Genomic DNA, 15,320 nt, shown 5'->3' on the forward strand with positions numbered 1-15,320 from the left:
GTGATTGGCTAGTATTCATAACTTCGACACGTCCTTATGATTGGATGCTAGCTATGACAGCAGCACTAATACTTCTGACGGGAATACGGTAAGATAATAAGCATAGCCTTTTACCTAGATAAAATAACAAACATTTTAACTGAAATGCTTTCATTTTAAATAATTTTGCCTATTTTGTTATCTTATACAGTTTTTAATCCTTTGTTTTTCTCAATGGCAACACATGGTTCAAGATTGAGTGTAATATGTTCATTGAATAAAGTTATGGTAATGATTACATGCTTTGCTGAGAAGCAAATGTTATATGAACGAGTGCTTAAATTGTGCAGAGTAAAATAGAGTTGCATCCCCTCTGTAGAGATAAGGATTTAAAATATATTTATATTATTATTATATTATCATCAACCTCAGTAGTGTCACTAGTGTTGCTAGCAGGACTGTTGGAGCTAGCATCCAATCACAAGGATGCGTCAAAGTAACAAGCTAGCCAATCACAGCACAGTAGGACAGGACTTGATGCAAAACGGGTGGGGGGAAAAATAATGCAGTTCAAACAGCAATGAACCAGTGTCTTGGCCATCAGTGAAGGTGGAGGATTCTTTGGGGACTGAAGTGACTGTCACTGCTTTCAATTTTGGCCCACGAGAAGGGCATTTCAGGAGTGATAGTAAAACGCAAGCTGTCACTGTTTGGTACAGACATTAAAAAGAGCATTACATATATAATTACAGTTCTATGAATTCTGGGTGATCGGCGCAACGATCTGAGCTGTGAGGGGGGTGGGAGTGTCAGCGGTCGTGGGGTACCACAGGGGTGGGGGTGGTTGTCGGCGGTGGTGTGTGTCAGGGTTCCAGAGCAGTTTTCAAATTTTCAAGCTGCTCTCTACACCTCATTTCACCATCATTTTCCCACCTCCGTCTTTGTGACCCAGCATTGGTGGAGGCACTAAAAGAAAATTTGCACAAAGCTGTGAATATGCAGTGCCATTCTGCTCAACTGTGACTCCAATAATAATGGGGCAGAAGGGGGATAGAGGCTCCCATGTGTGACTAAAGCAAGCGCTAGATATGAGTCCTGCTGATCGATTCATCCAGGCCTACAAACAAATTATTTCTCCTAGCTCTGCGACTGTCCACAGACTTCATTTTAATTACCGCTTACAGTCAGTGCTCCCTCATATTCAGGGTAAGGCCATGTTATGGATCAGTGGCCACTGTTCTGAGTCAGGTATCACATACCATTAAGAAGAGGAGAGATGTTTTTGTGGAGTGGAAGCCAAATCATGGGTTGGCTTTGAGTAGTTCACAATAAATAACTGCCATAAAATTTAGATTCAGGTCAAATATTAGAAAACAGACAGATGGCCACGTCAACCAGCTGTTTCTTGTCATGCTTTGTCTTTGATTATCAGTCTGTAAATGAAAACTCCACAATAACCACCTTTACTTTGGTGAGTATCTCAAAGTATGAAGGGCACTGATGTGAAATAATTAGGGATGCAACGATTAACTGATATGTATCAGAAAACAAATAGAAGAAACCGATCTTTTCAAGTAACCGTCTCCTACTACATTTCCCAATCACATGTCTTCTTTGAGCCATCCATTTCCTGGAAAAAATTCCCACATTGCAAAAATTTCAGACTCTACTGTGTACAACACTTCATGAAGACATCTAAAACATGGACCATCTACTTTTAAAAGTCTTTCAAATTCCATTTTTGTTTCTCTCTCACTACAGTCAGTGTTATGATGAAAGTTAACATTCATGATAATCGTTCATATTGATTAATTATGTTGTCTACCAGAACCATTTCAATTTATCTCTTGTGCTGCAAAGCTTTTATCTTATGACAATGCCGGCCCTAGCAAGCATACTCTTTCTGACCCCAGTCATAACAAGCACCACCATGAGAGGCAATGATGGCAGTTTTTAAACTCAGTGTCAAATTACTTTGTCTATGTGCGTGGGTGTGCATGAGAGAAAGCGAAAGAGAGCAAGAGAGTGAAAATAAAGAGAAAGGGAAAAGAGAGAAAAAGATAATGTGACAATGTGACAGAGTATTCTCATCAAGTGCTTCCCAAAATACATCTCCTGAGCTTTTCAGGCACACTTGGATGCTGCAATGATGCTCCATGGCCCTCGAAGTCTCCCCCTATAATATGCTGTCACCCAGTCACATGTTATTCTTACAGCAAGGCCTATGCACACTTCTCCTGCTCGTACTCCAGGGCAGAGGGGAATGATAGGGTAACAGTGTCCGCTCAGTGGTTCTCAGTAGGTGTCCTGCTACAGCGATGGCCGGCATGTGTCAGGGCCAGAAACCTGTCAGCACCGTGAGCAGGATCAGTCCACTGAATGCTAAAAAGTGTCAGTTACCCACAGGGTTGACACAGACCTGTCAGCGGGCTGATGTCCCTGTGAATCTCTAGCTGACCAACATCGGATGCGCCACAGTCAAACATGATGGATCACCTGCTACATCTTCTAGCAGCTGCACGGAAAAAGACGGATGGCATGTCCGAAAGGGGTACAGACGGCAGCGGTGGGACAGGCAAATCACACCTAAGTAACAATTCCACGTGGGAATATCTGATCATAAACAAACACAACGTACAATATGAAGGTTAAGTTCCCTCTGGGCCATTCATCAACAACTTGTGTATTCCACATGATGGATGGACAAATGAAGAAACAGACAGAGAACTTTCTATTCTTCACTTCCTCGATTTCATTGTGAGCGACATAGACAGATTTGATGGCATCTACAAACTGTAAAAAACAGTCTACGAACAGCACAAAGAGCTGCTCATGCGGGAAAAGGTCTGATTATGAGTCTGTGGCACTAGAGCATCATTGAGGAGGATCAATGGTGACAGATGAGTGCAGTGGAGTGACTTCTCCCTCTGAGGGGCTATGTCATATCCCACCATCGTCAAAAGACTGGCAGGCTCTGCAGATGTCCAGGCAAGCAAATACTTGTGGACTGGCTCCCACCCAAAGTGGCAAATCCTGGATTCAACATGATAACTACGTCACAGAGGACCAGGCCAAAGTGTTCCTGCCCTGAAATGCCGTCAGTAGTTACCTTTAACTACCTTTTTACGGGCCAGCTGATGGCTTCTACTGTAAATCACTGCTCAAACTGCCATGAGGTTTCACTGAAGTTATGTTGGATTGGTTTTTCCATTTCATATTATTCCACAATTCAAATGTGTGTGAGACTGCTAGTTTTAAAAGATTTTATTTCAGTAGTGGATGATAAGGATAAGGATTTCACAGAATATATTTGTTAAATATTTGTATTTCTATGTAAAAGGACTTTTTCCTTTGTTGATGATGTACCTTGACCACAGTTAACTTTGTTAAGTTTATTTTAGCAGTAATGTTAGTTGATATAAGCTATTCTACAAGAGTAGATTTCGTGGCTGAGATGGCTAAAAATTGTCAATTGGCCAGTACCTATTACAGCAAGGCCACAAACGCAAGATATTCCTTGGTGGTTGTTACAGAATTTAAAAAAAGTATTGCAATGTTCTACCAAAGACCTAAATCTTTGACCTCTGCATAAAAACTTGGAGGACATTATAAAACATCTGAAATCCTCCTCCTGCTGCCTTGATATTCTGCCAACAGGCTTTTAAAAAAATGTCAGTATGTCTCTTTTCTCAGGTGTCTTTCCACAGGCCCTGAAAACTGCAGTCATCAAGCCACTCTTCAAAAAGAACAATCTGCTGTAAATAGATGCGTCACTAATGAATAATTATAAGCCCATATCAAAAAGTAAAATCATTGAAAAAGCTCTTTTTCAACAGCTGAACAACTTCTTGGTATTAAACAAGTGTTTTGATGTCTTCCAGTCAGGTTTTCGAGCACACCACAGCACTGAGACTGCTCTTGTTAAAGTCTTCAATAACATCCACTTAAACACAGACAGTGGCAGAATTTCAGTCTTCGTATTATTGGATCTCAGAGCTGCATTCGACACGGTCGACCACAACATATTACTAGAGTGACTGGAAAACTGGGTGGGACTTTCTGGCACAGTATTAAACTGGTATGAATCCTACTTAAAGGACAGGGACTTCTTTGTGTCTATAGGTAATTACACATCTGAGCGGACAAAAATTACATGTGGAGTTCCACAAGGCTCCATTCTGGGGCATCTTCTGTTTAACATCTACATGGAAAACAACAAAATATGTTACCATAATTATACAGACGACACACAAATTTATATAACAATGTCACCAGGGGACAATGGTCCAATACAAGCGCTGAGTAAGTGCACTGAACAAATCAATGATTGGATGTACCAGATTTTCTTCATTTAAACAAAGATAAAACTGAAGTAATTGTTTTTGGAGCCAAATAGGAACGATTAAAAATCAGCGCTCAGCTTCAATCAGTTATTTTAAAACCATAAACCAAGCCAGAAATCTTGGTGTAGTCATGGACTCAGATCTGAATTTCAACAGACACATTAAGACAATTACAAAGTCGGCCTACTACCACCTAAAGAATATATCCAGGATTAAAGGACTTATGTCTCAGCAGGATTTGGAAAAACGTGCATTTATCTTTAGTAGACTTGTCTACTGTTACGTCTTAACAGTCTTTACAGTTCTCCCTAAAAAAGTAAAAAAAATCAGACAGCTGCAGCTGATTCAGAAAGCTGCTGCTCACATCCTCACTAAGACCAAGAAAGTGGATCACATCACTCCACTTCTGAGGTCTTTACACTGGTTTCCTCTGTCAAATAATTGATTTCAAAATACTACTGTGGTTTTTTAAAGCACTGAAAGGTTTAGGGCCAATGTACATTTCTGATCTTCTGCTACGTTATGAACCATCCAGACCTCTCAAGTCATCTGGGACAGGTCTGCTTTCTGTCCCCAGAGTCAAAAATGATTCATTTGATACACTGCACTGTAACTTTTACTCTCCTGTTTTATCTTTTTATTTTCTATTCAAATCTTTCTATTTTAAATCTGTATTTAAATGTCTTTTTATATTGTTCTATGTTGCTTTTATGTTTTATGTAAAGCACTTTGAACTGCATTGTTGTTGAAATGTGCTATACAAATAAACTTGCCCTGCCTCTGACCTTTGAGCATGTACAGTGTGCTTATACCTTCTCCTGACAAAGCTAGTGACTTCAAAATATGTTAAGGTCAATTTAAAGTCACTGTTCCCTACAGAACTTAATAGTTTTTAGCTATGCTAGTTATAGGAATGGTATTGTCGGTGGGTCCACCACTTTGGTCCAGATTAAAATATGTCATCATCTATTGGATGGAATGCCATGAATTTTGGTATAGACATTCATGGTCCCCAGAGGATGAAGCCCACTGACTTTGGTGATCCCCTGACTTTACCTTTACTATTTGGGTCTTCTAAATAGTTTTTGTTTTTTAGTGAAATGTCTCAACAAATAATGTATGGAATGCCATGAAATGTGGTACAGACATTAATGTACACCACAGGACTATTTGTAATTACTTTGGTGACCCTCTGACTTTTTTTATCTAGTACCATCATCAGGTCAAAATTCAAACTTGTACATTACTTTGATTTCTTACTAAATACCTGCAATACTTATGACATTCCCATCAGCCTCAGATGTACTTTGTATTTAGTGCTAATTAGCAAATTTTAGCATGCTAACACACTAAACTAAGATGGCGAATACAACCTGCTAATCAGCAGCAAGGGATGGTCAGGTAATGGTCAGGGTTCAATATGTGCTGCGGTTTTGGGGGTCACGGTGTCAATAGGAGTAAAACAAACACTACACATGAACTGTATAATTTAACAAGTCGGTTTGAGTTTGTGAGCAAAAAGAACAAAAAGATGAAGCCATGCACAGATGAAGTGGTTGAATGAAGAGGTTCATGATATTAATAGCTTATGTGGCTAGTGCATTGACAACCCACGCAGCTCATTATATTTAATGAGCCCCACCTTTTTTGTTTACCACCACATTTACTGATACAATGTTGTATGACAATTTTTTGCGCTGTAAATAATGTTTAAGGCTACCACTGACAAACTAGAAACCTCAGTATTTAATGTTGTATTACTGTTTTCAAGCTCTCAGATCATTATTGGATTTCTTAAATCCACTAGAAAGGTCAAAATGTAGACATAGACATCAAGTATAATATAAATTGTACGCTTTTCCCTATAGGTGTATAACACATTATAGCCTTTTCATAAACTCTTGATTAGAAATCTGAACAAGCCCTTCCCACATCTTTCTTTAAACTTCACTGACATACTTAATGAAACTGGGATTTATTAGCAATTAAATTCAGAATCAGAAATACTCTATTGATCCCCGAGGGGAAACTCTTTCGTTACAGCTGCTCACTATCACGTCAATACACTATAATACAGGTAAGATAAATTAAGTACAAGTGGATGTAGGTATAAAAGCTAAAATAAGTGTAAGTACCAAAGTGGATTTAGAGGTTGATAAGTATGTATGGTATAATAATACAATGTAATAATATAAGTAATAAGTAATAGTGCAATAATGAGTACTGTCAAGTTAAGTGTCGCTTATTAAGGTGATTATGAGACAGCTGATATTGCACAGCAGTAATAGAAGTATGAATAAATATCAATAAATAAACTGAAAACAGAGTATATTGCACCGGAGTATTAAGCAGAGAATATTCCACAATTATTTCAAGTATTACAGTGATGTTAATGATCAATGTCCAGTTTAGTGACCTAGGGTCACACAGACTGACACTTAGAGGGAGGAGTTAAAGAGTTTGATGGCCACAGGCAGGAATGACTTCCTGTGGCGCACTGTGGTGCATTTTGGGGGGATGAGTCTTTCACTGAAGGTACTCCTTCAAATCATAATAGGCTTCCACTGTGGTATCAGAGCACATGGCTAAAACACATCAAGAACACGTCCACTACTGATCTGTTTGTGTTTCCCACAGTTGAGGATTGACGGTGCAGAGCTACATGTAATAACACAGCAATGCTCAGTTTTCTGTACTCCAGCAGGTGAAACAGCTGTGTCACAATATTCCCTCTTTTAGTAGCACTTGTAATAGTGTGGCAAGGGGCTCGAGACATTCTCACAATGAAACCTGAGGCTGGACTTGGTTGCATTTAGAAATGTCAGGTAATCTGTCTTTCAGGGATGAGAAGGCAGCCTTTGGGGATACTCTTGTTTCCTCTAAAGAAATCAATGAAGGAGGTGGTTTTATTTGATAAAAAGCAGAGAGGGAGAAACAGGTTTAAGATGAAAATACATTTAGAAAATGGTGAAAAAAGCACTGATTTTTAGGATGAATAAGGTAACTAAATGGATGCTTAAACCACAAAGTAAAACACAAAGAGAAGTTATTATATGTGTAGAATCATATATATAATATTAGGCAGCACAGAGAAGTATATGGTACATTAGTTCATACTCATTTCTGACATACACAACATAAAACAAAGCCTGAAGATTTAATTTGTGCATTTTCTGTAACTGCATCTACTTCTCTTTACTCGAGTTTCCTTTCTTTTCTTATTTTCCCCATCCCACCAGTATAAATGAATGGGAGAGTGTGTGGTGGCCTATCTGTGGCAGGCCGGAGGAGTTTTGATTTATTTCCACAGCTCACCCAGGTTGACGCACTGACAGCCCGGATTGTTCTGTAGCCATGATAAATGCCCCATAAACAGACGCTCCAAGCCTGTTAAATGTGCTAACTCTAGATTCACACAGGGCCAGAGAGGGAAAAAGAGGCTAGATAGGCAATCATAGAGTGGGCTGCTGTACTTTATGCTCTCATTTCCACATTAAAGCTACCAGGGTGATAGGATAAGACTGGTGATTCCAGCCAAAGTAGAACAAATTATCCTTTCATGCTTGCTCCCCTAATGTGGTAAAAAAAAATGTATTAACGCTTTGTTAAGTAGTCCTGTGTTATGATAATCCTGCATGGCACATGGCGCATGGTGTAGAAATCATTACTCACATTCATAATGGGTTAATTAGCATCGTTACGCACTTATCACCTGTTGAGTATCTTTGTCTCAGTCCACACACCCATCTTAGCCCATCTGAGTGAGCACTGCCTCTGTAAATCACAGGCACTGGCCCTGGAGACAGAGTGAGACTCCCGAAAAGGTGTGTGTCGTTCTCCCATCTCTCTTTGGCTTTCTACTGCCTTAAATTGGAAACCTTTAGGATGGCTGACTGACAGAGCCTGGGCGACAGAGCTGAAAAACAAGCAGATAAATCAGCCTCTGCCTACCCAGTGCTCCTCCTAGTGCCCATCAGTCAGCTAAACGGGCAGCACCCGCCACAAATTTAAGCAAATCTGCACTCCAATAGGTTGGTGATGAGGCAGGGTGTGGGTTGGTAATGTGTGTGTTTGTGTACTGGAGGGCATGGAAACATACAAGGCTTTAGGTCAGATCTTTTATCAATAGTTTCCCTGCTCCCTGAGGCCTCAGTAACTAAGGCCTTCACTAAACAACATATGAAAACCATGTTAAGAGTATGTCCTGAGGAGATATTTCAAAATCAAGATTACAATATAAGTCAAGCCAAGCTTTTTCAGTATATAAGATTGTGTTCACAAGATTTCACAAAGCAGGTTTAATTAAGCTTGACCTAAGCTACCACTGAAATGTATCCTCACAGACTAGCCTGGTCCTGGTCAGGCTGAAATGTGGTGTTTTCTCTAAAGTTCCGCCCAAGAAGTGTGTCTTGGTGCTGTCCAAAAGAACCCGCACAATGAACTTGTGCCTCCTCCCAACCCTCTCACCAGACAAGGACATTGATATTGGACGATTCTGCAAAACACCAGGTCAGCGTTTTTTAAATCCTCGCTTTCTACAATATCTACACATGGCAACTATGGTATGGTTAAGGTTGAGGAAACCTGTAAACGGACTTTGATAAGTTAATCAAATGAATAATCAGTAGAAGTAATGAAAATGATTAGTTGTAGCCCTAAACATATTAATATATATAAGACTATTTGGGTCTTCTAAATAATGTTCAGTAATATTTTTGGATAAATGTTTATTATTTATGCTACATTTCTCCTTTTTGTCTCCACGTCAGAACACCAACTATTAATAAGCTACCTGTATACTTTTTGCTAATGCTAGAAAATTGGTAACTAAATGCATGTTATAAGCAAAACATGAACATTTTGCCAACTTCCATACACCCACCAATTATCTAAACTCTCTTATCCTTCGCAGGGTCTTGGGGGGCTTGAGCTTATCCCAGCTGACACTGATCAAAAGGTGGGGTACACCCTGCACAGGCCGCGAGTATCGCAGGGCTCAAAATATAGCACTGTCTAAGCATATCTAAAATAAAACATCGGTGTGCACCGATGGATGAGTTTGCCTTCCTCTGAGCTTGGTAGCAGACTGGACTGATGCCATCCTACAGTAAGTTTGGCTTTAGGAAGGCTTACTACCATCTCCCATAGGCCCTATCACTGCTGTGTCTGGAGTTGATGTATGCTCCCAAATGTGACATATTACCAGATACAGGTGCAGTCAGAACACTTCTCTTCCATTTCAGCCATGCATGTATTCATTCCCACCCTCCCTCTCAGGTCAGCAGTTCTAATCATCATCACCACAACAGGACTTCAGTGCTAGGTGGGTCTGCGCTGTTTGGCAGCACCATTTGTCAAACCTGCAGCACTCGTGGCAATTGGGCACCTGACAAAAGCTTAAAGGCATATTATTCCATGGGGCGTCCCCTGTGTGTGTTGAAAAGCCACCACCTGTGATTGCTCCAAATGTCCATCTGTGTGTATGCAGGGTAGGGGGAAAATGCGACAGTGTGTGCCAGTTCAGAAGAGCTGTCTTATTAAATTATCTCTCTGCCTTTTACAGCAAGGCCCCCACCCTTCTCTTTCCATCTCTCTCCTAGGCTAAACATTTGTCTTTCCATTCATGGGTGAATTTGTATTCCATTGAGATGGTGGGAGACTGATGGTGGGAGAGGGGGAGGGTGGGGAATGGGTGCAAAGTCCACATTCAGGCTTGCTGTTTTCCATCTCACTGCTTGGTTACAGCACTCAACAGGGAGACAATACTGAAAATCAAATCCTGTCCACAGTTGCTTAAATATGGCTTCTAATTAATGCAGGTCATTACGAGTACTTGTTATTTCTTATTAATCACCTAATATTATTTTAAAACATTCATCATTAGTATAACATGTGTCAGTGAAGTTGAACATTTATGTAAATATTGCATATATTTCTGACTCTTGGTAATTTTTTTTATGTAAATAATAGAGTCTTCTTTAATTTGTCTCTAAATATATATATATATATATTCTACTGCTGGCATGTTACTTAATAATTCATGTGTTCCAATATATTATATGACTCACAGTCAAATTTACTGTTTAGTACAAGAACCCAATTCCTCCCAAGGAGATCATAAAAAATTTCACCCCGTTTAATCTTATCTTAAAAATGTCAGGGCACTTCCTGTCTGATGCAGACCTCGTGCTCTCCTTTAGCACAGTATCATAACCTGCTATTATGGTGTCAACTCCTCAGAGAGCACCGTCTGATTGGCCAGGTGACTGTTTATTTTGCAACACTCCATTAAGTTGACACAGCGACTCCTATCACGAGGTGCACCACTTTGGCTTTAATCAAATTGACAGCTGAGGAGCTATAATCAATGGGGGCTATTTACATAAATCCAGGCTACAAAAAACCAAATGATACCACCTGTTCTGGCATTATAACCGCTGTGGAGGGAGGTCGGAATCCTCCAGCCACAGGGTTACACTGATATGGACGTTTGAAAGTGCAAATAGCAATACTTCTGGAACTGAAAAGTTTTTCACTGTCCCCAGAGTCTGTTTTGTACTACGCACCCTGGATTTATAATAATTTACATGACAAAATTCATTGGGAAACACTGCCTTAATTCACTGCAATTCACTTCAATGTTTTTTATGTGTGTTGGTAACACCGAATTCAGTAAACCTGCTGTCTTATTTAAACAACGTATTGTCTACTGTATACTGTATAAGTGAGAGGGTAAGGGAAAGTTTGGTTTGGTATGTGCTGGGTGGAATATTTCCCGTGGAAAAACAAGAGCTGATATCTACATCCTAATTTAGTGTGTTCCATCCCGTAACCTCCGTCAAACTTCTTTCCTCTGAGTTCTCCAATTTTAAGGATGACAAGGACCCCTTATAGTTTTCGGGAGCACAATGCAATTTTGTCACAGATAATTAAACCAGTCAACCAGTAACCTTCTGAAAAACAATAGTTGAGAATCTCCAAGGCTGCTCTGCTGACATTTAGACTGTTTGTAAAACCCTCTACCCTTTACAACAGCACTATGAAATCCACGGCTAAAGTATAGAGTTTAGTGGACTTCTTATTCAGGATCTGTGACAGAATGACAGAACGGCTTCCAGATAGACTGCTGGAGCAGAAAATGAAATGACTACGAAAAGCACAGAATCTCAGTAGAAACCTTTCAGAATTAGTACTCAAACTCAGGCAAACAGGTACATATCAATCCAATAAGGCATAATTGCTGTTATTTACACGTTTTTTCCTGGTCTATAAAACCTGTCCATAAATTGATAATGCTGCAGATGTGCCTAGTATATTGCGCACGCACAGTCAAAGATATTAATGTTGTGAAATCAAACACCGGCAGCAAATAATGTTCAAGCTGTCCATATACTTAAGGAAAATAAGTACTAGAAGAGATATGCTCTCTAGACGGCATAAACAAAAGAACGGAAAAAGAAAAACCAGTCCTCTCATCAAGGTTTGTTTAGAGTAAAATTTGGGTCCAATTGTTTTCTTTGTTTTTGTTTTTTGGTAACAAGCTTACCACATTAACATAAAAGTAATCCACTTTATATTCTAGCCCACTCAGTGAATTACAGCCATCCTCTGAACCCCAAAATTCAAATTCAGCAGAAACAAAAGGATGCGTCACTAATTAATAAAAAAACTTGCATTATTCATTTGCAATAATGTAGTGGATTTCATTATATATAAGCTTACATTATTGATGCTCCGCTGATGTGACTGTGGGGCTGATTCTGCCCAGAGGTAGAATCATTTTCTAATGGCTTCCGTTTGCTCCCCATTCAACAATAATAATGAGCTTGTAAACAAACACACAGCCATTCTGGCACTTTCCATGTTCTCCATGTACTGGAACATCATCAAATATTCATAGATTTATATGGTAGCAAATCATGAAGAGGCATCAAGCTTCTCATGCCACACAATTGGCTGAGCTCAGGCAAAGATGTCAGAGTCTCTCCCTTATAACTCCGGCCTGAGGCACAGCATCTACAAATAAATACTCACACTGCTGAGCTTTTGTAAATGTTGTAGTGCTATTAACTTACTGTTTTTCAAAATGTGCTCACTCAACATTTTAAATCAAAGGAAATTGAAGTGTAAGTCTGAGAGTGACAGTGAGACTTTTTAACCCCTTTAAAAATGCTTTAAATTTATAGATGTCTGTTTCTCAGATTTCATATTTCTTTTTTTTTGTGTGTTTTTGAACAAGGTTTTCTTTTAACCCATTCAAATTCTATCCAGTGCCATCAAACCCGAGACCAGCCACTTTCACTAGACCTTAAAGCAACTTTAATGAGATTTGAAGGTGCCAATTGGATCATTCATTAAAATATTTAGAATACTAGAGTACTATCAATTATCAGGAACCCTTTAAAATGTGGAAAAATACACAGTTTATAGTGTATGTGTGTGTATGCACGATTTTTTCATATCAATGTAAACAAACAGACTAAACAAACTAAACTTAGATTTTCTCTTAAATTTCAACAAGTGGCCGTCCAGATAAATGGAGCTACTCAAAATATTGTGACAGAAATCCTTTATTCTCCTCATCATTGTTGATGGAAAATGCAATGGTGCTGTCATACTGTATACGACCCAATTTACATTTGCTAAAAAAGGTTTTTATGTTGTTATAACAGTTTATTTCCCAAATAGCACAAATCTATTGCTGCCTTTACACATCAGCAATGCAATAAACTATAAAGAATTCCACATTTGTTTGTCATTTCTTATGAAATTTATTTATGAAATCACTTTCTGGAACCTCTTAAGTTTTATGATGACGACAAGACTTTACAATGATATATAGGATGCAATTTAAATATAGACATAACTGCATCTCTGTTTTTAAAATTAAAGACAGATTGAAATTTTGTAATGATTCTATATTGATGAGACTGAAACAACAGAGATGTGGCAGTGCTTGTTCAGTAACGTGCTTTGGGCAACTAACAGGGATGTATTTTTATTTAAGACTTTAATTGAAGATTTTTTGACATAGAATCTATCAACTCCTGGAGGAGTTTAAATAGTTTTTACAAACTAATGGGAGAGAAATGATCAAGTGTATCAAGATGAGGATTGTTGACATCAGATATCATCATCATGAGATCTGCAAAAGATTTAAACAGCTTCTACTTTCTAATAAAAAAGGTAAAACCTTGAAAGAGCTGAAAGAGGTGGGAAAAGCAATAGATTGGGGTCGACTGAAACAGCAATAGTTAAAAATCTAGCAGTTTTAAAAGTAGTATTTTCTGGCATCTTATACTATGTTGTTAAAAGGAAATAAACAAGAGTACCATTGTATGGTCTCAATCGCCAGCATGAAAACTGAAAAAAACAAATAAGAAACTCCAACAGAACACAAAGCTTTGGCCATAAAAATTTTTAACAAACAAGTTATATTCATCTACAGTATGTGATCTACAGTTCTGTCTTGTGTAAGTGTGAGGCTTACAGAGACACAACAGCATTAAAAGCATCCAATTGGACAAACGATTTTAGACACAGGGGAAATGTTTGAACTATACCCGTAATTGAGCCTGTGATAGTCTTGGAAACCCTGATAAAAGCGCCCTAATGGGCTGAGGAAAATTATCTGGCTCGTAATCAGCAAGGCTTGCAATGGCCTGGACTAGAACTGCAAGTACAGAAATGAAGACATGAGGAAATAACAACCACTGCAATTGTCTGCACTGAGATTACACAAATAATGTAGAATATCAGTCCAGAGATAGGTATATCTCAAACATCTTCACAACAGCTTTACTCTTGGGAATGTTTCCTGACAGGAGGAGGTGCATGTCAAATGCCAAAATATCTGAAGAACAGTGAATCTAGTGAAGTATTTGCCTTAATTCCCCGCTTTTTCTGTCTCAACAGATTCTTACATTTCCATGCTTGATCTGCTGTGTCGCTTCATTTTGCAGATTGCTTTCTCTTTTGGACAGCCCCAGTTGACTAATCAAAATGCTGGCAGTGCCCAAAGAGAGACCGGGAATCTCAGAAAACAAACATCCGCAGTAAATCAAAAGTGATTTCAGAGGATGATCACAGATGGTGCGACCGAAGAGCGCTCCTACAAATTCTGTGTCCCCGGTGATTCACACATTTCCCAAGCTGCTGTCTACACTGCTCCAAAATAGCCTGTAGCCCATTATGAATGCAAATAAAAAACATGGCTTGAAACCAGTTCTGGAGATTTATGCACTAACTGGTAAAAAGATGGCTATGTTACCACATAGATAACTGACAAACATTTTCATAGAAAACATAACGGGAGGTCTAATTTATAAAATGGAAAATTAAATAAAATCTATAAAACACAACAATTAAAACTCTCATGTCATTTACTTCATACTGCACGGGAAAAAATATGACATGTTGCACATTTTGATTAAAGAAGGATTTCAAGTTAACAAATTTGTGAAACTGTAACTCATAATCTCACACACATGCAGACACACGCAGGTACACACACACACACACACACACACACACACACACACACAGAGACTCACCCCACTGCAAAGGAGCAAGCTGCAGGTGCTCCAGGACCAGCTGGTTGAGGACTCCCTCCACACTGGCCTCTCCACAGCGCCGCAGGGAAGGGTGGGTACAGTTAAGGACAACAGCTTGGAGAGGCTTGGTTCACTGAACATTGAACATGAGAAACTCTGCTGTTTACACATATACAATAGTTACTTGCAACTCTAGTAAAATAATCATACTGTACATTGGGATTGTAAAAGGATAAAACTACAACAAACCTAACACACTGCTGTCCACAGACAGGAATTGAGCGGGACAACATTAGAGGTAGCGAAAGAAATGATGTAATAATAAACTTTCTTTATATATCCCATTTCAAAAACACAGCTACAAATGCTTTACAATAAGACAAATCCAAACAACATAAAATTTAAGAATCTTGAATTAGTTGTAAACAGGATAGACATTTTTTTG

At 38.9% G+C, this 15,320-nt stretch overlaps 1 protein-coding gene across 3 annotated transcripts in view; it reads right to left on the bottom strand.

The window, feature by feature from the left end:
• trappc9 (trafficking protein particle complex subunit 9) overlaps positions 1 to 15,320 on the bottom strand; it is a 212,126-nt gene that overhangs the window by 56,157 nt on the left and 140,649 nt on the right. For all 3 annotated transcript variants that reach the window (XM_044171437.1, XM_044171439.1, XM_044171438.1), the window contains one exon: positions 14,876 to 14,966. In XM_044171437.1, the coding sequence (XP_044027372.1) occupies positions 14,876 to 14,966 (91 nt within the window). The remainder of the gene's footprint in view (positions 1 to 14,875; positions 14,967 to 15,320) is intronic.

Source organism: Siniperca chuatsi, linkage group LG17, assembly GCF_020085105.1.
Source record: "Siniperca chuatsi isolate FFG_IHB_CAS linkage group LG17, ASM2008510v1, whole genome shotgun sequence".
In the NCBI taxonomy this organism is placed as follows: domain Eukaryota; kingdom Metazoa; phylum Chordata; class Actinopteri; order Centrarchiformes; family Sinipercidae; genus Siniperca; species Siniperca chuatsi.